Consider the following 25,928-nt stretch of genomic DNA (forward strand, 5'->3'; position numbering starts at 1 on the left):
GTTGCCATGCTATGGCATCTGCCAGGGCAATCCAGGGAAAAAGGGCGCAAAATGATTGTCTGCCATTGCTTTCACGAGGAGGAAGGAATGAGTGACGACATTTACCCAGAATCACCCGCGACACTGTTTTTGCACCATCATGCACTGGGATCTCAACCCAGAATTCCAATGGGCGGGGGAGACTGCGGGAACTATGGGATAGCTATGGGATAGCTACCCACAGGGCAACGATCCAGAAATCGACGCTAGCCTCGGTACATGGATGCACACCACCAAATTAATGTGCTTAGTGTGGCCGCGTGCACTCAACTTTATACAATCTGTTTTATAAAACCGGTTTATGTAAAATTGGAATAATCCCGTAGTGTAGACATACCCTAAGACTGAGAAACTCATTGAGTGGCTGAATTTTACCAGTAAGTAACACAAGTAGAACTTTAGGAAAATGCAATACAAAATGTGTTTTGAAATTTCTTGCCAGTGGTGGCACTATTAGCTCATGCCTGTGGGCGGCTAAACAAGATGCACGACAATAGGAATTTAAAGAGTGGTGCCCCTTCCATGCTGTACATCCCTCACCTGAGGTCTAAAAACTATACACAACAATATTTATATATCATATTTATAACAAAAGGGAAAGAAGATATCCTTAATAGACTTCTATGGCCTCATAGGAAACAGGCAACAGGAGCAAGAGCAGAGTAAGAGACTTACTGATCATATAAGTACCGTACATACAGAAATATCTCTAATCAAAATGGTTTTCAGAACTGTCCCTGAGGCATTTTAAAAGTAACTGTGTGTTAACTATAAAGTCAGCATTTACATAAATAATAGCAAACAATTAGGAAAGGAGGAGTAAGAAAAACTCAAACACCCATTCTGAGCAAATCATGAACATCCCCAGTATTAAAAACTAGAATTAACAAAGTTTGACTCTTTCTTGGTAAATATTTGCCACTATTTGCAATAATACAACCAGAAACAACACTGTGAGAGGTACCACTGCTGTGAGAGGTACTACAGAAATAGAAACCTAGAGCAATTGAGTCTATATATACACCCAAGATATATAGGCATACTTCCTACTTTAAGGGTAACAGAAAGTAATGAAAAAAGGGACTTGTTTATGTGAACTAGAATGAGAACTCACATAACCAATTAGAACTGGGAGCTCAGTTAATACACAACATACTTCTGTGACCAGCAGTTGCTGTTCTGTAGAGGATATATAGTACCCATGAAATATACCTCTAGTACCAGAAACTACACAGGACAGATACAGAAAAAAACTTAGAGGTAGAGCAGGTTGGAAAGTTTTTGTCAAAGCCCTTTCTGACAGAAAATGTCATTTTTTAAAATTCAAAGCATTTAAAAAAGTGTAAATTTTGATGAAAATTCCCACCCAAATATATTTTTTTAAAGAAAATTTTCATTTAGGAAAATACTGGATTTTTTTTCAGATTTCTGCACTTAGTTTAGATTTTTTTCATTTTTGTATTGTTTTAATTATTGTAATTATTATGTATTATTGTTATTATTACTGCATTACTGTAGTAATAACCCAGTTGGACACTGATGACAAAAAGGAGATAATTTGATCTAGTACAGAAGATAAGTTGGTTGAATCAGTACTATTTAGCAGCTGATCTTAATTTTAAAATAATAAGATAAATCACAAATATTTCAGTGATTATATTATGCTATTTTAAATAACATAAATGAACCATGAAGTAGGCATGCATGGAACAGACTACCCTTCAGGAAAGTTTCTTCCAACTCCCCTTTAGTTAGAAGTTGACTTATCCCCTAAAAGATGAAGGTTTATATCCCTTCCAAAGCTCTTAATTACGCTTTACTCCTATTATAACAACTTTGGATATTGTTTTAATCCATGTAAATGTCCTGTTTTATCCTGTTAAGATCTTGACCCAAATCATTACATCAAATGATTAATTATTGTACTCAAACAGGTGCATTAGGTAAACCCATGAAATAGATATTGATCTCAATTCCTCTAAAATATTATAGATGAGAAAGCCAGCTATAACTCAACAACCAGAAAAACTGATTCTGTTTAGACATTGCACCTTTTAAAAACTGTGCTAAAAAAAATGACAAGAGTTTCATTCTGTTTAGAGTGTTTTTGAAAGAGGGGATAGTTAGCAGTGTATTTTGCAGCCTTATCTTCACGGGGCCTTACTAATATTTCTTTTGCAACAAATTATGGTGAAAGTAATTTCCACTAATTTTTCTCATTGTGTTATCAGCCTAATCAGATGTGATTTATACACTGGCTCCACATGTGGTACAACATTCAAAGAGAAGCTAAAAATTCAAGAAGAAATAAAACCACATGGTATTTAGAGGGATGATGGATTATTAACTCAGTTCTCTGTTTTCATCCATCTGGACATGTTAAAAAAGTGTGGAAAAGATCACTCATAAGTCTAAGATACCATGTCTCCATAGTGTAAGGGAAAGAGGCTAAAGACCTGTGGTATGCACTCTGTTAAAAGCCCTAAGCAGAACACAACTCTATTACAATACTATGATCGTGTTACCTGAAGGAGCAAATTTGTCCAGGCACGCTGTACTAATAATGTGTTTCAGCCAAGTCCTTTGAAAGAAAGTGTACTGAGCTGGCACAGTAATGGTAAGATGTTCCTAAGTTCCATCTGCATAATTAAGATGGTCTCCCAACTGAATTATACACAAAAGCACTGTCAAGTAATTAACATTTAAATAATATTTTGAATTTCCAAAACAAAATGATTGAAAATAATTGGTTTTTAAGAGTAAAGAGGGATGCTGATGGGGCTTTCATGCCAGTAGCATTTTTATTTTCTCCTCAGTGAAGACAAGTAAACAAACTATCAGCAAATAACTATATAACTCAAAGCTTGAAACAGCAGCCTAGCAACCTTACTGCACTCGGAAGACTGCAGATTGCTCTCTGTTGCTAGTGGATGGATCAGAAATCATTCTAAGTACATTAATAAGATGAGGGAAAGCAAAGGGGAGAAAAGCTGCACAGAGCCACAGTGAAGCTATTTCTTCTTCCTTTTATTTAGCTTCATATTATGATAACAATGACAATACAGCTAGAATTAAAACAGCCAATATTCTGTCACTTGACTGATGGGGCCCTTTGGGGACTTCTTTGGGGAAAATAAGAACAGGATGGGAAAGATTAGGCTTAAAATACATAAGAGATTTATAAGGAGGTAGATGACTGAAGTTATTTGCATGGATAACAGTAGAATTCAAATCGAATGCACACAACTCTTATTAAATACCTACAGCAAAAGGCTTCACCTACATTCAAAGTCCCTGTGTGGGAGATATTAAGGTATGTCTATACTGAAAACCTGTGTCAGCTGACTTGGGCTCACAGAGCTTGGGCTGTTGGGCTATTTAACTGTGGTGTTGATGTTCTGATGCAACCTGCAGCCTAATCCCTGGGATCCTCCCACCTCGCAAGGTCCTACAGCCTGGGCTCCAGTCCAAGCCAGAACATCTACATTGCAATTAAACAGCCCTTCAAATGAAGCTGGCTGGCAAGGGTCAGCCATGGGTTTTTAACTACAGTGTAAAACTAAGAAGGGAGGCTGCACCAAGACACTGGGAATCAGGACTCGGGTTCCATTGACTTACTTTATCATAGAGCAAACCACAGCTATTTTTACTCACCCATATCTCAAGGGTGATGTGAGGCTTAATTAATGTTTGTAAAGGTGTTGGATCCTCAACTAGCTGGTTACATCATCATCAAAGCCAGAGATTAGCATAGAGTGGCACCTAAGATTCAGTACGGATAGCTGAGCCCACAAGAGTGTCTATATACAGTATTTTGACACCTTTACAATTTCTATCTATGTGGAGCTTCCCAAATGCTGCTGTGATCAATTTGAAATATGGCCACCAACTGTTTGTATACAAATTGTATCTTTTTTTCTGAAAGTATTCTCCTCTTGAAAGGTATTCCAAATATTGATGTCTTGAGCTAAAAGGTGTCTCCCTCTGAGAAAGATGGAATACATCTAATGCCATTTGTTTATCAGGCATCAAAGTATTAACATATCAGTGGATTTCACTAAAGAGACTGTTATTACAGATTAGTTGAGAAAGCAGTGAGAAATTAAATGTCATTATTTCCAACAAAAACTAAGCACTGAAAGACCTACACTCTTTCCAGACTTAAACCAGTATAATCCTCTTTGTAGTAAAATGGTGTGGAAAAGGCTAAGATTTTAAAAGAATTCCCCCTCCCCGCCCCCAAAAATGAACTCTTAATATGCATCACTATGATCCAGTTAAAAGGAAAAAAAGTGCATGTCACTACCAGTAGTTGGCATAACTACCAATAAAAGATATTACAAAATTGTGATTAGCGTGCTATGGAAGATGAAGTCTGATAGCAGTTTGATATGAAGAGCACAAAGCTTGCAATCTGTCATCTGCCTCAATATATTTAGAAAACCACTGTTGTATATCTTTTTCCATATTATGACTGACCACCAATATTTCTGCCAGGATTCAGCTGACAATGCCAAGAGCTAATTCACTATCAGTTTTTCTCAGTGGTTTAGAAAAGGAGGTGAAGACAAAGAATTGTTCCAGTGGAATTAAAAAGGGAAATTCCAAAAGGTACAATTTAATTATTCATGTTGGAATTTAATCATGGCACAGTCTAACATTTTTTACTTTGATAGATTTTAAATGCTTTTACTTCTCCTCCAAAAGATGGCAGCTCAAGTTGAACAATGACTAACACTATACTGGGGTATTTGTGACTGTAAGGAAAGAGAGCAGTTGAATTACTAACACCTCTTGTCACAGTCCCTGGGTTTCTTGATAGGTTCTCCCATTTAGATACTGACCCTGTTCATCTTATGAAAGCTAATGAGATCATAGCTGATGTACAGCCACATAACACATCAGCTAAGTTTGTAATATTACCGCAAGAGTAACAGACACAGAAAGATTGAAAGGAAAAAAAACAAAAAACATTGCAAGCAGCCTGAAAATAATTTTAAAGCTTATTAATCAGATCTATACAGAGAACCTTCTTGTCGACTCTGGATTAGACACTAATCTGATAGTCCTCCTGTTCTCCCCAGGATTGTATTAAATAACAAGACAAAAGTGTCCCATGTGATTCTGCTAAGAATTGAAGATGGTCACTTGTTCCATAAGTAAATGCTGTGATTGGTGCCATGGTAAACAATCCTTTGTTTAGAAATGACAGGATACACTGTAAAGCAAAACGTTCCACTGTTTGTAAGGTGCCCAGTAAGGCCCAAACTCAGAAGGTACGCAGCTCCCTCAACTCCCAGCAAAGGACTGGATTCTTCTAGGACCACAGTTTCTCCAAGGTATAGGTTCCTCACAGAATTTAGTAAGTGAAAATCTGTTGATTTATCTGGCTTTCCAGCAGATGCTATTTATGTATGATATACAACAATCCAAATAAAGCACAAGAAAATCTGAAAAAGTTTAGATCTATACAACATTTGCTCAGTCAAACACTATATTGTATTCACTAAGTCTGCCTGTTTCTAAAGTAACCATTTAACTTGAGCAGGGGTGGCTCTATGTTTTTTGCCGCCTCAAGCATGCATGCAGGCGTCCTTTGGCAGCACGCTGGTCACCTGGATTCAGTGGCATTTCTGCGGGCGATCTCCTGGACCCGCGCCTTCAGCGTGCCTGCCGCCGAATTGCTGCCGAAGACATGGGACTGGCAGACCTCCCGCAGGCATGCTGCCGAAGGCTGCTTAACTCCTGCCCTCACGGTGATCAGCACGCCACCCCCTGCGGCTTGCCACCCCAGACACGCACTTGCTGTGCTCATGCCTGGAGCCACCCCTGACCCTGAGATACAGAGCATCTTCATGGAACATCACTATCCCCTGTAGTGCTTTCAAGCTTGTTTAATCTGCAGTGAGAACACAAGCGCATGGTCTGCATAGCTTTTCCAAAAGAAAACAAAAACATCCTCACTTTTCAGAGGGATTGGACTAAAGGCAGCACAGACTACATATATTTCTATTTGGTTTGGATTCATAACTATTTAATTTTGCTTTGTTCTGGGTTTGCTCAATTCAAAGCAAAATAAAGTAGAAACCATACATTATTCTTTTAAAAATGCAAAATCATGATATTGACCCAGATTCGCTCAGAAATACAAGTGGCTTAAGTCCAACAGTTCGGATGCATTCGCTCAGTCAGAAGTGTAACGAGTTGACAAACACAGAAAGGTGCAGGTGGGACTCTTTTCCTGAATATTTATTGTGTGTTCTGAAACAGTCAAAAAAATGATCCAGGCAAGAAGGGACACGGACACACACACCCACACAAAACCCTCACTGGTTTGAAAGACAGTTAAGTATTTTCAAGAGCAAGAGAGTGCAAATTCATTTTAAATGATTTTTCATTAATACCATGGGATTACAGAATGTTTTGAAGACTGGACTGCAACGGCATCTGGTTGTGAACAGAAATTGATGCTTAGAAAGTGGAAAAGCTCTAGGGTCCTAGCTTTAAAAGACTGGGATGTCAGCTTGGCAGAAATTGCTTCATCCAGGCACCTTATTTATAAGACTAAATGACTAAACAGAAGAATTTCATGGGATAGGAAGAATTTATCTTTTATTGGAAGGGAAACACAGGTGTGCTGATGATAGGTGTGCTGATGAGGTCACCAGGGAGTGTTGGGGGCAAGCAATGAATGGTGAGCAATGAAGGATTTTGTTATGGAAAATTATTGTTTGTTCAGGTTTTGTTTATATATATATAATTTTGTAGCACTGGTTAAAACTAATAAAGATATGTTATTTCAAAGATTATTTTGGAGGTGCTAGACACAGTGGTGCAGAGCTTGGTGCTTTCAAGTTTGCAGAGAGATTGTGAGAATTTCTCTACCTTACATCACCTTGGGTGGGTTAGCACCTCTCTACATTCTCTTTGAGCTTCAGATTCTAACTAACTCAAATCCAATGGCTAAACATCAAGAATTTGGTGGAAATGCTGTGCGATAACTGAATTCCATGTGGCACTCACCTAGAATTATAAATCAACTCACAGGCTAAAACTGGCACATAACTTCACCCAAACCTCTCTGAAGCTTCTCTAAGTGGTCTGAACGGCTTGATGGTGCAAAACTGGGCTGGAGATGTTGTGATAATAGCATCTCTTGTGGAAGTACTGGAAATCTCATTACCAGCCAAAACCCACAACACAGAAGCAGAGGAAAATGAAAAGCAATAAGTGTTAACTAAACAAAAGTTTGATTGGCTTTTAGAAGGAAAAGGCTTGGGGAGAATGTTCATTTGCACCAGTTTTCAAATGTCAGTGCAATTTCTCACTCTGTATAAGTTAGTAGTTAACACCACACATCACTACAATCAGCGGCTTGGATCTGGGGTTTTGGCTTGAGCCCATCTCTAATTCTGGAACACCTTTAAAATGTGTTTTATCTCTTTATACTTCAGTCTACAGGCATTAGTATGTTTATAGCTCACTCCCCCTTCAATGCACACATTTAACTCTGATGCTCACTGAAATCACATACATATATAAAATGAGAAGAGAACCATAAGTTTCTTGTGGATTGTTATGGAGGTGAAGCTACAACAAGCCCATCATTTTCCAGGTACAAGTTCTCCAGCACACTGGCATATGGAAGGAGAAAGTACAGGGCTAGATACAAAAGAACAGAAACCACCCTGGGAAACTTTTCTTGTGCGTAATTGTCCAATTGACCTTAGCGAGCTCAATCTCTCAAGATTTAAGATCAACACATCACAGCACTAGTATGACCAGTGACAGTGCAAGGCAAATTTCCTTAAGGAACAAGGTTTATTGAAAACTGACACATGTTAGACACTTGATAAACCAGATTACATTCCTCACTTAGATACTTAATCTCTTTAAACAGAAAATGTTATGATATCCTTTTGGTTCCAGGGACAAAGATACCTCAAAGCATGTGGTGTTTGACGGCAATAAAAACGGTCTGGAAATGTTTGTTTTAATATGGCTGCATAAAATGCATTGTTCAGATATGAAAAGGACAGTTAGACTCTGCATGCATTATCCACAATTTGTTGGCATGAACCATTTGAGTCACAGCTCTGTTTCTCTGCAGGATGGCATTGCAGATTTAGCCAGGAGGGGGTAAGCAGAGTACCGTAGTCATCAAGCTTATCTGTCAAACTGCTGCAGAGAAAGAACGAGCTGTGGGGTGTTAAGTTTTACCTACTGCATTGTGATAGGCATGTTATTTGGGAAACTCAGGAATTCTTGAAAGGTCTTGTCCATGTTCCAAGAAAATTGAAAGACAGATGATTAAGTTGCTTTAATTTTATTCCAGCCTCCAGACAGACCAAGATTAGTTTAAAGCCTCCTGGAAAGGTAGTAAAACTGACTGTGGCTAATATTTACATGAAAACATCCATCTCCAACTGAGGCACTTTCCATTTCTGTAATATTCATATCCATGTCAGACATGCAATGCTAATAAAGCAAATGCTGTTCTACAGCTGCGTTCTCTTTCTATAGATTGTTGCCATGAACTGGAAATGAAAGTTACAGGTCACTAATTAATTCACACTCCAGTTCTCCTTCCTGGAAAATAGTATACCTCGCTACAGGAAAATCTTAGTCAATTAAAACCCCGAGAGGCACTTGATACAGCTCGACAAGCTGAGCAGAACCAACACGATCATCACTTCCATGAAAGAAGTTGAAGGTCAAGAACAACCACCCAGAATCTTTACCATTCAGGCTACAAGAAGCTCAGAACATGACTAGTTTGAGTTTGATACAGTCCAAGAAGAGAGGGCTCACTTGCTCATTAGGATGCTAGAATCTGTATTGCAACTGGATTCCATGGATATTGCTGGTTTCACTTGTGTATTTATGGAACAGTAAAATCCGGGAGAGCAGCATTCTAATTGAAATCCAATTGTAGGGTTATTTATAACTATACGTTAGGTCAGCCAATTAGTAAATTAATCATGGCACAGACTTAAGAAATTACATGTATCTGCCAAATTTTAAATTAAGCCAGGAGGGTAATAAAGTTAAATTTAAAAAGAAAAGATGGATACTATCTAACTATGCCTTACTGCCTATAGTATATATGCCTCACCCACCCCTGTATTATTTGAATGAATTACAGAAGTCTAACCACCATTCTAGGTGGTCTAAAAGTAGACTAAAATTATGATCTTTCCCGCACTCAAGGGACAGACAGGATTGTTAAAGATATTATGGGTCAGATTCTACCATCCATACTGAAGCTGAGCAGCACCTTGCTGTAAAAGTAGGCCATTGACTTTAGTACAACTACTTGCAGAATTAAGATACTATTCTTCCTAATTAAGGGAGGTAGTATGTGGCCCTATTTTATTATTTTATATACAAAACACAAGGATAGAAAAGTTTTTGTGGGGCTTAAAAGAATAGCGTAATTGAGAGCAAACAACAGAGATTTAAGAGATTTTCCTCCTAAACCAAAACCTGAAAGCTCTGAGAAGAACCCATGCTCACCCTCCCTTCCTAACAGCATACACTGCTTTACAATGTACCGATACATTTTCAAAAATGGTCCAGTTCAAGCTTAGAAAATTACATTGGCTACCAATGTATTCTAATCAGAGCATTTTTATCAGTGTGTCTCCAGACTAATAAGAAGAAATCCAATCTAGAGCTCACTGAATGCTAAATTAGATCTAATCAGAGGGCAGTTTTCCAACTGTTCAACAGCAGGTCTAAAACCAATCCATGCCATTTATGTTTTAGGGATCCATTTATGTTTTAGGGATCCATTAAAATACAACAAACAAATCTGTAATAGCTGCTTCAAAGCCATGGTCGGAAAAATGTGTAGACATTTGTTTGCATTTAAGCATGATCATTCAAATTTATCTTTGCCAACAGCTACTTTGCATTCCAAATATCTTCAAAAAGTCATTTAAAAGCCCCCAAAGTAACATTATCCGTGAATGCCCTAACTCGGACAATCTGTTAAGATTTATCCATTTAAATCTTCTCATCCTGATGCGGCTCAAATGGTTTAACAGTAGTATCTCTGAACTATTTCCCATTACATGGATTTTGTCACTTTAACAAAAAAAGTCACTTTAGCTAATCTCAGTAGTAGTGTTACAATATTTGGCTTACAGAAGTAACATAAAATATGGTGTTACATACACAGAAGTACTATTATATAAATATAAGTGCAGTAAGTAAACCTATCTTTATGTTTCATTCAGAGGTTCTACAGACACATTTTTACAGGACACTTAGATAGCCATATGTTAAGTGATCTTTTTTTTTTTGCTACTGAGAAGGAACCCATCTGTAACGTGTCCAGCTTTGAATCCAATGATATAGCGTCCTTTTAAATTCACAGCTGTGAAAGGCACCGTGTGAACAGATTTTGATCAAGCTGAATTCTTCATATACTTTCCTCCAACATAACAAAAAAAAAACCACACACACACACACACACACACACACACACACACACACACACACACACACACACACACACACACACACACACACACACCCATAACTAGATTGAGGATTATTTGAATTAAAGGCTCTTTTTGCTTGAAGTTCCTTCACTGACTGTATGCTGCTGTTAGAGAACGACAATAACTAATGTGCCTCTTGTATCAATTGGTACTGCACCCAAGTTTCAGAATACTTCAGGGTCTACTGTCCTCATGCATAACAAAATAAAAAAATTATTCCATACCTAGTGCACATGCTGGGACCAAAAGTAATTTAACATACAGAGGAGCCTGCTGTGAATGGGGCAGGCTGACAGGAAAGGAGCGTGCAAAGGGCAACGGGAGGTAACTGATTGCCTGAAAGAGAGGAACAGTTTGCAGAATTCTCTCCTGAAGACTTATAATAAATCCACCTTATGTGCTCTTTCTCATCTTGTCTCTTTCCAGAGAAAGGTGATCCAGGTTTGCAACCGAAAAACCTATTGACTAAATTACACACACGAAGTGAGAGGAGAGTAATCCCCTGTGGATTATCACTTATAGCAAAATTACAAATATTTTAACTCATTTTAGCTTTTTGTCTGTACCAAAAAGTTTATAATCCAAATCCCTCTCTGTCCTTGTATGGCCTCTAGTGCAATGGAGTGAGTAATACAGTACCATAAATAATAATAGCTATTATTTGGATTTTCAATTCAGTGTATATTGAGACAGACCAAGACTTATAAATAAGTCTTTTGATTAATTTTGTTGTAGTCCACCCAGAAATACTTGATTTCCCTATTTTCCATTGCATTCACTGTATGTGTATTATGTGATGCTAGCCTATATGGAACAACTTCATTTATTTCTTTGTCTAAGCACATCTTCAGGGATGCTAACTTGAGCTCCAGGAATACAGTTCAAACCAATTTAACTTTTGCCTCCTCTACTGGATGGCTGAAATGGTGGCTGATTTTTCTCTCTTGAGATAGGTTCAAGGTGCTAAATTTTGTTCCCACAAAGTGAAGAATGTTTGGATCTGGTATTTTAATTCTGTTCCATCTCTATTTTTATCCAGTCCTTAGATCATGACATCGTTTTAGTGTAAACCAAATCTGCACTTTAAACTATGTGACTATGTAAATATACCAATGGCACAGGACTGAGACCACTTGCATTCAAATGGATCCACAACCAGTGTAATAAAAATAATAAAGATATGGAACTAGACACTCCAGGTAATTGCAATATCCTTAAGTATTACTATTTTGCTTATGAGCACAGGCTATCTGCAACATTATTGTCAGTGAGGATCTACACATTCACCTACATATGTTACAAATAAATAGAAAATATGAAAAGTAGTATAAAAATTATCAACTAGCATCATCTTACTGGCATTTGGTGGTGACTTCCAGATCTTGAGTTTCTTCATAATTCACCAACAAAATACTTCCGCTCTTAGAATTATTGTATTCTTCCTCCCGCAAACTTAATCTACTGTATCAGCTGCCTGATACAGTTACTGAGCTGAAAAAATCACACTCACCTTTTCTCTTTTTCTCCTCTTAACCCCATTGCTATCCTAGTCAGTGAAGTGTCTCAATGAGTTTTCAGTGCATAAGGTGATGGGCCAATAAGGGATTTTCTGATGTTAAAACTAGAAACTGAAAAAACTAAAAATCTGGTTAGGCTGAATAATAGTAAAAGAAAAGATCATACTCACAGCAACTGCAGAGAGACAAGTCCATCGAAAAGGCCTTTGGGAATCTCAGTGATCTTATTTCCATAGAGCACTCTGAAAGACACGGGGAAACAAAATAATAGTAAGTAACAGTCCAGCTTACTAGCCTCTCATCCCTCTCTGAATTATCATTTTTATTGATCTCATGCACCATGATCATGATCTGTAGCCATTTCATTTAACTACTGATCTCATTTTCTTTTCAGGAGGGCACATGGTATTAAATGACTTGTTATGATTCAGACTTTGTCTGGTGCTGAAAAACGTCTTTGGTGCAGAAACTGGACATTTTCCAAAAAACTGTATTTCACTATTTTTCAGCCTGTCTTTTTTCCATTCTCCCTGTACGAAATGTTTTAACCATTAAGACCCACTGTTCACAATGCAAAAAGTATAGAATTCAGCATGGTGATGTTGCACTGTTAATTTCTAACAATCTTGAAATACAAACCAAGGACATGTACATTTTAAAGGACCCTGTCTGGATGAGATCTGAATGTCTTATGATAGCCGAATTGGGTACAGAATGTCACCCATTCAGCATTTCAGGAGGTATTCTGCCCCCACCAGTTGCAATCTCAGCCTGACCCAGTAAGTGCAATGGAGCTCAAGAGGGGAAAATAAGGATATATGAATATTTCACAACAACAAAAATGATTCACTTATGAAACTGAGTAAAGATTTGGGAGCATACATGGGAGTTACTTTGTATAAGCTGGTTCACTGAAAATGCCAGGTGCCTCGATGATGTTCAATATGCACTAATACTATAGTAATACAGAAAAGTTCCAAAGCGTTTCCCTCAACCCAAGCCAAACATACAGCTGTGAAAGCAGTGAAAACCACCACCACAGCTCAATTGCCATCATATTAAAACAAAACTTTAGATTTTTAGAAAAAGAAAATAAACATTTCCAAGTCTAATGGGGCTGCATGTGTGTGGCACATTAACATTGGAACAAATAACTGACTAAACAAAAGTCAGTATGAGAGCTCAGGCACCCATTTGTAATTCATATTAATGTTCAATGTTACACTGAGCCAAATTAGCTAATGTCATTGTCTGCCCACCATGTCACAGTGGAAGTCAAACCTTCCCATGCAGCAGCAGAGAAACACAGGGGAAGCACATGACATTGCATCTTATTTTCCTACATCCCACATTTCCATTTATTGTTTCTAATTGAGAGCCTGGAAACATTTACGCAGGAGCTGCTTTGATTAAGTTTGAGACAAGCAAATGTTCAAATGCCCACGTTTGCCTGGCTGTTGTCAGGTCCACACTCCAAAGATATTTTGTCTTTGATATAGTGACAATGGCACTCCTGAAAGTACTGCCGCTAGTAGTTACTTACGGGAGATGCATCTCCATACTGGCCAATATCACACCCAATTACCATATCCCCAACCTTCCACCTTCCTGCCTCTCCTGTACAGATGTACACACACTGCAGTGTTTCTGGAATGCCCACATTTAAGTCAGAAAAACACACCAGAAAGTATGCAGGAAGACCCAACTGATCATTTCAATGATTCCACATACTCTCAGAGATGACTTTAGCAACAAGGAGCCTATTTTTGGAGGTTTACCTACAGAAATAAATGCTGTAAAATGCATGTGCATTTACTTCCCTAGCTTGAACATTAGTCATTTCTGCTTTTAAAGCATGCAGTTTTCTAGTTGTCTGTGCAAATTTGGCACATAAATGTTACATTGCATCCCGCAACACCTGAAAATCAGACCCAAGATATTTTGCATTAAAATTATAGTCATACCAAGTAAAATACAGAATAAAACAAAGTAAATAAAGAAAATGGCTCTATCACACAATTAGTGAATCAACAAAGACACTTCTACTCTTATTTTTTCCCCTTGGAGTCTCATTAATGCTTCATTTCCTTCACAGGCTATTTGGAAGAATGAAAGGGTGGCTTTGTAGAGATTTATACTTGTCATTTAGCGCCAAGTAAAGGAAGAAATTTACAGATACTATCTCCCCTTGCGGCAGGAGAAGGAAGAAGACTTCTGGCTGTAGTATACCTGCAGTAGTCTGAGCTCCATGCTCTTGATTTGAAATTTAAAAATGAGTGAAAGAGGGTTAAAAGGGACCGCAAAACTGCGTCCTCTCCTCTTCCCTGCTGCTCCCTTCCCTCTCTTCCAACTATAAATACTCACAGTGGTGGTCTTTGTTCAAGACAGATACCAGTCTGGATGTAGATGAGAGCCATGAAAACAAACACACAATCCTATGTGCAAGAGTGCCCAGTGCATAAGTTGTATTCTGCTCATCCCTGGTACTTCTGACAAGGCTATTTCTTCTAATGCCAGAATAATTAATACTGAAGAATCATTTGCTATCTACTCTAGTCAAGCTAACTTTTCACAATACTGCAGGTGGCTTCCTAATGTTAACGAGTTGTTGCGGCATATGTACAATTGATGCATTCTTAAGAGCATGTAGAGTCATCAGCCTGCCAGTTCACAGCTAAATGCTTTCAGCATGGCTGCAACCCACATGCTGCAATTCTGCAAAGCACCGGGCAGATTAGGTGGATTTCAGCTAGCAGCAATTTCCTGACTGTCATCAACCTTCCAAACATTGGTAAGAACAGTGCATGAAAAACCCAAACTGCCAGTTGCAATGCAAACATTAGAGCAGAAGCTTGGGAGAATCAGCCTGTTAAACTGATGAGGAGATTCTTCACTAAAAACAATAAAATAAAAGGCCCACAGTTATATTCAGCTGTTCATGGAAATTAAAAGTGCTCCTAGAAACAGGCCAATTTATTTTACTGATTTAACTAATTGCTTGGGTTCAGAGAACAGAAAAAAGGAGTAATTTTTTACATATTCTTTCCCCTTTATTATATTTAACAAACGATGCATTCCAGAAAGTGAAGCTTGTTGTTCCTTCACTATTCCAAATAAAGCAGCTTATCTTGTTAGCTCTTCATAGGAAGAAAGACAACAAGCAAATGAAAACCCTAAATAAAGAGGTCAGACACACCTTCAAATGACCATGCTTGTCTGTTTCATACTGTTTGTTAACACTTTTATGCTCTTATATTAAGTGTTATTTATTTGTTCCCATAATATAAGAACTAGAGGCCACCAAATGAAATTATTGGGCAGCAGGTTTAAAATTAATAAAAGAAGTTCTTCTTCACACAGTGCACAGTCAATCTGTGGAACTCCTTGCCCGAGGAGGTTGTGAACGTTAGGACTAAAACAGGGTTTAAAAGAGAACTAGATAAATTCATGGAGGTTAAGTCCATTCATGGCTATTAGCCAGGATGGGTGAGGAATGGTGTCCCTAGCCTCTGTCTGTCAGAGGGTGGAGATGGATGGCAGGAGGGAGATCACTTGATCATTATCTGTTAGGTTCACTCCCTCAGGGACACTTGGCATTGGTCACTGTCAGTAGACAGAATACTGTGGTGGATGGACCTTTGGTCTGGCCAGTATGGCCGTTCTTATGTTCTTATGTGTCTGCCAAGAGATGCCATTAAACTTGAAGAAAAGTTTAGCAGAACATGATATTTTGTGGGTTAATTTGACTCAAACTGGTGCCAAAATATCACAGTTGCTGACAGTCTGAGCAAATATTGATAGATTAGATAAAATAATTAGACAGAAATTAGGAAAATTCTCTCCACAGTTTGGTGTCTCAGCTTCTGGACTTATCACCTGATGTAAGTGGTTGAAGCACTACTTCACACCCAGCATTAGAATATACTGTACAGAACCCATGAAAATATTAAACATGAAACTATCCTGCACTGGCAGGAACTTGGACCAGAAGGACACTAATGCATTTTCTACAATCTCTAGAAGTTCTGGAACCCTTTAACAATCAGAAGATTAAGGAATTTGGGATCACATGAGCAGCATAATATAGTATAGGCCTTCCACAAGCACCGAGGTTTAGTTGTCTGCTTCTCAAGTACCTAAAACAATGGGTGCAGATTTCTCTCTATTCTCTGGCACTTCTGCATGCATTCCCATAATCCTAGCTGCAACTTGTTCAGCTGAGTCAGAGTTTCAGAACATAAAGCTTTTCTCCTGAAAGTTGACCCAAAACTTGTTGGGTATAAAACCCCAGTGCTGAATCCTTTATGCTGTACCATATGTTTTCCAGCTAATAGTTCCTTTAGTTTGGCTTGGTTATAACGTTCTTAGTGAAGTGCCAAATCATGACTCCGTGCAATAGGTTTTTCAGCCCTCAAAAGCCTTTTAACTACCTTTCAGACTGTGAAAATGATTCTTGTTATGAAGAATTATATTTCCAAAATTATGAGGACAATGGCATAGATTCAACAGGAATAAGAGCTCTCAAAACAGCAGCAAGGATTGTGGGTAATAGGAGCATTAAATTTCTGATATCTTAGGAAAACTTGCACCTTTTTTTGTACGGCATTTCATATTTCTCCATAACAATTAGGCCAAATAAATCAAGGTAAAAATACTGGCTGCAATTTGTTACTCTAAAATAGATGCAACATTTATTTAAATAGTGTTTTAGCCCAGAATGACACCAGATACATCATCACACGGCATGTGATGATGTAAAATATGAATGACATGCTAAACACTAAGAATAGTCTGTATGCCAGCTGATCTAAACTGATAAATCACTTGTGAGCCTAATTCAGATTTCTCATTTTACACAATTCTAAAATCTACTCCTTCACAACTGAAGGGCTTCGGCTGCTTTGCTGCATCATACAAAATGTCTCCAGACTGTCTGGATAAGGTCTTCAGAACTCTGGCACAGCCGAATTAAATGTGCAGAAAGTCTACTGGTTCCCAGAATCCTCTTGTATCTTTGGTACTATGTACAATAAGCAGACACTAATCCCTCATCCAATACCCTCTCTGATAGTCAAGCCAGATGTTTCACTGGATGAACCAAAAAATAATTTACTTCAGAAAATCCATGTGACAGCTGAAACAGAGTAGAAACAGGAAAGCATTCTGAACTTATTCACAATTTCCAGCCTGGTGTATGAAACTTGTATTTTATTAACAGTTACCTAATAAAGGCAAAATAATACTCTAGTTATACAGGTTATAAATCTAATATATTACTAACGTAGCCGTTTTCAAAAGTTTGCTTAACATCGAGACAGTGGAGCCCCTTCCAATCAATCTTTTCTGCTTCCACGTCTTCCCAACAACAACATTATCTCTCACACAAAAAGTAATACTAGGATAGTATTATGGAGGCAAGAGAATAACAAGCCTTCTAACATGAATTTCAGCTAGCAGCCTTCTAACATGAATATAGCAGCTGCATTGTTACTCCTTCTTTTTGTATCTGTGTTCCTTACGTATCCTTAGGTTAAGGACTTTGCATTTACTTCTATGTATCTTAAAGACTTATATGGACCCCAGAACTGTAGTATCTGGGCACCTCACAATGTCTAATGTATTTATCCTCCCAACACCCCGTTACATAGGGACATGCTTTTATTCCCATTGAACAGATGGGAAACTAAGGCCATGTCTACACTTACAAGTTTACAGTGGCAAAGGTGTAATGATACAGCTGTAAAGATCACTGTAAGATCACATTGTAGCCACATTATGCCGACGGGCGAGAGCTCTCCCATTGACATAATAAAACCAACTCAATGAGTGGCAGTAGCTATGTCGGCAGAAAGTGTCTCCCACTGACATAGCACTGTGCACATGAACACTTATGCTGGCAAAATTTATGTTGCTCAGGTGGATGTTTTTTCACACCATGTGCAACAAAAGTTTTGCTGACATAAGTGCTAATGTAGACATGGCCTAAGACACAGAGAGACTAAGTGACTTGCTGAAGGTCACACAAAATAGGAATTAAAACCAGGTCTCCAGAGTTCCTCTGTCTCCACACTTGATGGCTGCAGACCTTCACTTCTCTAGTCACTCTAAATCAACGTGCATTTTGGTCTGATCCTCTTATGTGTCCAGAGTAATTCCAAAATATGATCACGGTTGAATTTACACCAAACATCCACCCAAACACATGAAAAGAGCCTGCAGGGATGTGTTTGTTTTTGGTGAGCATTTTTTTAAATTGCAGCTGGTGACCAAATAAGTTTCTGGAAACTCCAAGGGAACTCTGAACTCTGCTTCAACTATTGTAGCAGAAAGCTTCATAGCTTGAAGACTGACAGGAGGATTCACCACTGTAACAAAAAATAACTTCATAAACTACCCAGAAGCATGGACAATCAGTGACCGACAGACCATAGACTGAGAGCAACTTTATGTGGCAGAACAAAGTGTCATGGGGAAGAATGGAGGCACTTCAGGGTAAAGTCAATGCTCTCTAACAAACTAGTTTTATTCTCCCTTATTCTGGGCTCTAATAACTAACTCAAAAGGGAGTTGAGGGAGGAGCCAGAGCTCCCTTTTTTCTGTGTATTCCCTGGATTTTCTTTCAAGAAGAAAAATATCCTTACCGCCAAGACTGATTCCAGACATGGCTGGAGAGCAATCTTCTGCTGAACACATGGGTTAGCAGAAACCAGCTACCTAATTTCCTTTTTACAGGACACGCTGGCAACGGAAGGAGCTTGGGGCCTTACACTGGATAAGCTCTTCTCCCTCTTGGTTTGTGCTAAAGAAATCACTGCCAAGACAGGAAGTGCTGTTCTAAGGAGCTGAGATGTAATAATCAGTTTGACTCTGAGCACGAAGAGATTTCTTGTCTGAAAAAGATTTTTTATTTTTTTAAGAAAAAGTCTGGTGACTTTGTAGTGCATGCGCCACTAGTCACGTTTAGGAGATTGGATTTTGTATAGCATGTGCATCTGTTGCTGTAATTAGCATCACTATGTTTATAAACTACTGCACACATGTTCTCTTCTATTCTACTGTAACTATGGTGGGCAGAGTACCCTGCCTCACCACTGAGGCCTCGCACCACTCAACTAATTACACGAAAATTTGGATTGGGTAAGCTACTATATAAGGGGCATCCACTGGTCAGTTGTTAGAAAAACATTCTTGGCAGCCTTGCAGATAAGGCCTTTCACTCTCCTGGAAGCAGAGAGCACCACAAGTGCAGTCAGCTAAGAAGGAGCAGACAATGTAGGCTGTGGAAGAAAAGGAAATGAATTCAAACAGTGTTTATATTTTAATGGGCACAAAGTTGCCTACTTTCATTTCTGCATTAGTATGTCTCCTTCCCTTATCATGGTTTTACCTCTGAAAGCTGCAAGACCATATGCAGATTTAATCTCAATGTTGGCAAACATTCTTATCAGATAACAACCTAATCACATTCAATATAACGATAAGAAAAATTACTCAGCTAAGATAATGCACTGTAGACAAAGCAGCGACCATTCAGAAAATGGAGCTGAATAACATCACTGGGCCACTAGGGCTCCAAAAATAATGAACCACTTAAAAAAGAGTGAGTGAATTCTATCTTGTTCCCTCTTGTTCTGCTCCATTTGGTAGTGCCATAGGATGGGGACTGGCCCTTTAAGGGGAGTTGGCTTCAGCCCCACTTCTGCCTCATTATCTGCCTCCCAGTTGATGGGCCGGGGCTGGTGTCTGGCTCAAGTGACCATGCATCAAATATTAACAGCTTAGGCGTAAGGCTTCCTTTAAGAGGGAGCCAGCTCCATCATGGAGGAAGACCAGATGCAAGGAAAGACCTGAGGGAAATCTTTCTAAAGAAGCCTAGATTCTGGAGTGGGCCTAGCGGAGCTTCCCAGCTCAGAGAGCTAGAACCTGATGCACAGAAACAAGGATAAGGAGAAGATACATCAGCAGGGAGGTACCTGCAAGTGAGCAAGAAGAGATCCATGGGTACGGAGTACCAGGAACCAGCACTCCCTACCAACCAGATGGAAAGGCCTGACTGCAGTGACCTGCAGAGAATGGCAGGAGCAAAACCTTAAGAGAGAGTTTAGAGCCCATGAGGCGTATAATGGACTAGTGAGTCTACAGAAGGAGGCCAGAAATTTCTAGTTTTGAATTTAAATACCTTTGTGTATATAATCTAGTTCCAGCAAGGGGATAGCAATTGGAGCACAGCTGTAGTGATTAGTTTGGCTATAGATGGAGGCAAACTGAGGCAGAGGCAGTGTCCAGCACTGGATGAGGAAAGACCCTGCTATAGGCAACTTCCCTCCTTGTATTTTCCTTTTGCTGCTTCTGGCCAAAACTATCCCTATCTCCTTGATGAACTACTTTGCGATAGGCCTCACCTATACTTAACCTGAACTGGTCTGGAACAGTTTTAAACCAACTGAAGCTCATTCAGGTTAAGCAGAGTTTTGGATGACAAGCCAAAGAATACCCAGTCCCCTTACTGGTTCTGGGGGAAGTCAAAGTGTTATTGATGCATTCCAGCATGGTTTTGGTTCTGGCTTTCTTCCTATACCCCAATGTGCCACCCCAGCCACTGAGGTCAACTTGTAGGCTTGTGTTAATTCTACCTAAGCTTGAATGCCTTTGAGCTTGGCACGGCATTAGCACTTGAGGTGCCTTGACTCTGAAAGTCGCTTCTATCTGTTTGCCTAGAGCACAAGCCTGTTGAGCAGTGCTAGTCAAGTACTGTGCCAAATTACATTATTCACTGAACATCCCTTTTTTTCACTGAATCATTTGCTAACACTTTTGTGGGATTTGACAAGATCCATAGCAGGTTGACTGGCAACAGAATACTCAAATCCACAAGTTACTCAATAAATCCTGGTAACAGTATATATCTCTGGCATTCTACAAGGTGTGTTTAGGACACAGGATAAAGCCCATCTTTTAGTATTCTGCCTCAAGGGCTTAATACAGTATATAGTTTAATGCTGATAAGTCTTTCTATATTTGCACTGATTAAAAAGTTACACAGGTTATTCACTAATGCTATTCGGCATCCAGACAATGCAGTGATGGCAGCATTTGTAAAGTGCATAGTGGTCTCTAATCCAAATTAATCTAAATTGTCTTAAAATCATATTTCATATTAACTCAGGTAATGCCTTTCCAAAGTGTTAGACTCCTCTTCCTACTAGGACTTCTTCTCAACACTTCGTCTTTGGTTCATTTTCTTTATGCAGCAAATGACCTTGTATTGCCCCATCTTTCCTATTACGACCTTCAGTGTTTTAAAACAGAACTTAAATAGAACTAATGGTGTGAACTGGCTGAAATACAGCAACATTCAAACAATTGGAGACCATGAACAGTTTCAATTTTCAAAAAAGAAAATATTAGTTATTGAGATTCTGTTTTACCCTCTTTTGTTTCTGTAGTAATATTTTAGTCCAGGTACCCTGTTGATAAAATAGTACTTACAGGTCAAAAATATGAACATTTTCTTGATTGGCTGAGGTCCTTCATTATGTAATTTGCAAAAAATAAAACAGAATCTGAATGCTGCTGAGAAAATGGAAGAGGGCATGGGTGTAGAAAAGCTTTTTTCCCAAGATCTTTATAAAAGCACCACAGAAAAGTGACTTTGAGCTGTGGTGTGTTTTTGGACACCAAGATGAGGCAGGCAATAAGCCTACATAACCACATACAACACAGTTACAGAAAGAATACACTCATTCAATGGCTTTGGAGAAGTAAACAAATAAGTAACCTTAAAGGGTACTCATCTATAAAGGAACTTATTAGAGTTGTGTAAACTGTTCCCTCTTCAAGTCTGCAGGATCAATTTCTCAGTTACGAAATATTAGGTTCTTTACATTAGTTGACGACTGTGCACAGAAACAAAGCATAACCAGCCATCACTTACTCTTTTTTTTTTTACATTCAGATTCTCCCCAAACAGTTCATTCATCCCTACTTACAACGAGGTGAGAGATTTCAAGCCATGGAATGCATCAGGAGCAATGTCAGATATTTGATTCTTGCTGATGTCTCTGTAAAGATACAGGGGGGGAATGACAGGTTACTTGTAAATAGGAATTTGTTGAAAAAAGTTAGATTTTTTTCAGTGTTATAAGCACTTTATTACTTATTTCATTATTATTGTTATTTATTTGTATTACCCTAGCATGTGGGAGCCCCACTTACCATGATCACATTGTGACAGGTATTGTACAAACACAGAACAAGAAGATGGTTCGTGATCCAAAGAGCTTACAACTGCAGTTTAAGATAAGGGATAACAGATGGACACAGACAGATGGGGGAATTCAAGAAAACAATGCAACAATATTGGTCAGCATGACAGGCCATGTTATCAGCGCAACAGTGTTGTCAAGTGTTGTCTAAGTGTTGTCAAGCTTTTAGCAGGCATCATGGCAAAGGAGAGTTTTAAGGAGGCATTTAACAATGAGGTGGCTTTGAAGATGTTTACGGAGAGCACCTCCCAAGCAGGAGGGGCAGCATGGAAAAAACACAAAGATGCTTGTTTGAAAATTTAACATGTGGGGAACCGAGGCCGGTATCATTAGCTAACCAGAGTCAATATTTCCAGACTGAGATGATAGATAGGATGGCAATAGGCCATGAAAGGCTTTAAAAGTGGAGACAAGTAGTTTATGTCTGATGCAGTAGAGAGGGGGCACAGTGGAGGGATACAAAGAGAGGGATGACATGGTCAAAGCAATGGGCTAGGAAAATGAGCTCTACAGTAGCATGCTGAATGGATAGGAGCAGGACAAGACTGTATTTGTCAAAGCTAGAGAAAAAGATGTTGCGGTAATCAAGATGTAAGATAGTAACAGCCTAGACAAGAATTTTAGCTTCATAAACAAAACAAAATGTGTTAGCCTTGTTTAGGGCTAATCATGGGTTAGAGTATATAACCATCCTAAGAAATGTGGGTACTGGGTTAATAGATAAGTCTTTCCTGTGCCAGATCTCTGTTTGGCAGTGAAGTATGCTTGTATGGGGGAATAAATAGCCATTTCTCTGATTCTAAAGACCAGCATCAGTGCCACTCAGAACTGGTGCTGGACAGTAATAAATTGTGCCACTGATGCAAGGTTCTTAATGAACACTCTTGCCCATTGCGGATGAGCAGAACACATTCTACTGCACCCCTCATCTGAGGGGAACTCTGCTTGGCATTTAAACTTGGATTATGACCCTATTCTGCCACCAGCATAGTGTAAAGGGGTCATAAATCACTACAGAATCTGGTCAAGGCATTAAGTTTCAGTAAGGTCCCCTTCACACTCCCATTATAGCTGCGCTGTGGCATCTAATCACAACGTGCTTTAACTGTTTCAACAGAAGTTTTGAAAATGCTAAAGACCCAGTCCATCCTTTATTACAGGTGGGACATGTTGTGCTGGGTGCCTCAACATGGCTATGACGTCAAATCATCTTCTCTAAGGTACTTAGTACATGCAGAACTTTAAGCATATAAACTGTCTTCCTTTGGAATGGTACCTGCTTATGTCAACACTGACTCTGTTCCATTATTGTTCAGGCTAGTAGAATCAGACACAGGTAGTATTTCACATACTACATTTCCATTGTCACTCCATTTCTGCTAGAAGACATGTTCAGAAGAGTGGATGGGCTTATGCAAAAAACCTAATTTGAGTAGCAGCATCCTAACATCTCTTTAGGAATCTACAAGGAATAAGGTTTTCTCACAAAGCTCTTAACAAAGTGACTGATCTAATGATGTTTCCTTCTATAGCGTTTTGGTTCACTTTTGTCCACTGGAGTTTCATTTTTGTGGTTTATCTTTAGCTATACTCACTACAGTCAAGTCTGTGGTGAGTATAGCTAAAGAAGAACCTCTTTCATGCCCCTCTGAAATCTGTTTAGGAAATCAGTTAACTCTGATTGCACTTTGTGTCTAGACAGTAAGATGCAAATAGCAGCCTTCATAGAAGAACCAAATTTCTTGGCACAGAGTTTATACTATGGCATCTCTTCAGGAATGTTTTTTCAACCCATTACAATGGAGTAGAGCAATGTGATAGATCAGAATCCTAACACCTGAAAGGGGAACCTTAGTTTTGGAATTAAATATCTGAATGAAGCCTGTTTCTGTATATGTCACATTTTGATTGAAACAAAAGATTTTGTCCCTCCTTCCCCTCTTCAATTTAGGACGTTAATGTGGGTATAACTAGTGGTGCCTGAACTTGCATAAATAGCATGCTGGGAGATGACATTCACCCACCTCTTGCGGATCTGGTCTGATCAGCATTAGAAGATAATTAGACACATTATTTCCTTTCCATTAGAGCCAAGGCTCCAGTGCTGTTGCTTAGATAGCGAGGCTGAATCTCCTCCTGCCTTGATTGAGGCACAAGGATTCAATTAAGATTTTGCTTTTCTTTTTGTTTCCTTTCTATGGCCTGCTGCTTTGTGGTAGGTTCACTCCACTCTAGTGCTTGATTTACATCAGGAAAGAGTGGATACATGCTTTCCTAACCTTTCATTACTAAGTAAGTTTAGGTCACAGAGCACAAACTTCCATAGTTTTGGATATCACTAGAATCACTGAGTGGAACTGCAGCTCTTTAGCTGGGAATTTAATAGACTGATCAGGATTCCATCCAGACAGAGAATTCATTAACCATCTCAAAGTCTCATCTCCTTATGCCCATGACAACACAGAAGTGATTTCTTTGTGGAAAAGTCTGGTAAACACACTCTGAGCAGTGGTGGGCAACCTGCAACCTGTGGGCCACATGTGGCCTGCCAGGGTAATCTTCTGGTGGGCTGCGAGACAGTGTTTATATTGACCGTCTGCAGGCACAGCTGCCCGCAGCTCCCAGTGGCCACGGTTTGCTGCTCCTGGCCCATGGAAGCTGTGGGAAGCAGCGCGGGCTGTAAGGACGTGCTGGCTGCCGCTTCCCACAGCTTCCATTGGCCGGGAACGGCAAACTGCAGCGACTGGGAGCTGCGGGCGGCCGTGCCTGCGGATGGTTAATGTAAACACTGTCTCACGGCCCGCCAGTGGATTACCCTGACGGGCCACGTGGGTTGCCCACCACTGCTCTTGAGGGTGACTGCACACAGCTGCTGTGTAGGAGTACAAATTGCTTCTATCTCTGTAGCAGGGAACAAGGCATATCTTGTGCTTCTTGGACAGCATATGAAGATGATTTAAGTTTCTTTACTGCCCTCGGCAAGCGCTTTTGAGACAAACTACTGAATAATGTTTAGAGCTTGTTGAAAAATGAAAAACAAACAAACCTACAATTCATAAAATAATTTGAGGAACAGTCATATTGCAACATTAGTTGGATGGTTGTGAAACTTTGTGACCTGTTTGTTGCTAAGATGAAAGGTGTTAACGTTAAATAGCAGAAAGATGTGCAGTTATATTGTTATAGCTAAACCCTTCTGGGGGCTGGAGTCCTCAATCTTGTGCCCAAAATGCACCTGAGAAGCACAAGTAAAATAGTAGGAGATGGCTTGGTGATGTTTCTATAAATTTTCAAATCCGTAGACTAAGCAATCATATATTTGTCTACTAGAAGGGTGAAATCTTCCTTCTGAGCTAGATCAATTGAGTTGCAGTAGTTAACCATGTGTGGAGGCATGAATAACTGTAGTGAGGTCGATGACAGATGAAAGGTTGCAACCAAGAGAAGATGCGATAAGTTCTCTTGGATACTGCTGCTACCTGAACATCCAGTGCCAGTGAAGCATCCATTCTAAATAGTGAGTTTTAACTAAAACAAGCATAACTTCTCAATCCAGGGAACAGCTATAACGTCTTCCCTCTCCTCAGGATGTTGCCCTC

General features: G+C 39.2%; 1 protein-coding gene across 1 annotated transcript in view; it reads right to left on the reverse strand.

The window, feature by feature from the left end:
* The window catches only part of SLIT3 (slit guidance ligand 3), a 789,390-nt gene that overhangs the window by 218,289 nt on the left and 545,173 nt on the right, over nt 1-25,928 (reverse strand). The window contains exons 11-12 of the mRNA XM_050962519.1: nt 22,054-22,125; nt 12,235-12,306 (exon numbers count right to left, since the gene is read on the reverse strand). Of these exons, the coding sequence (XP_050818476.1) occupies nt 12,235-12,306; nt 22,054-22,125 (144 nt within the window). The remainder of the gene's footprint in view (nt 1-12,234; nt 12,307-22,053; nt 22,126-25,928) is intronic.

Source organism: Gopherus flavomarginatus, chromosome 7 (assembly GCF_025201925.1).
Source record: "Gopherus flavomarginatus isolate rGopFla2 chromosome 7, rGopFla2.mat.asm, whole genome shotgun sequence".
Taxonomy (NCBI): domain Eukaryota; kingdom Metazoa; phylum Chordata; order Testudines; family Testudinidae; genus Gopherus; species Gopherus flavomarginatus.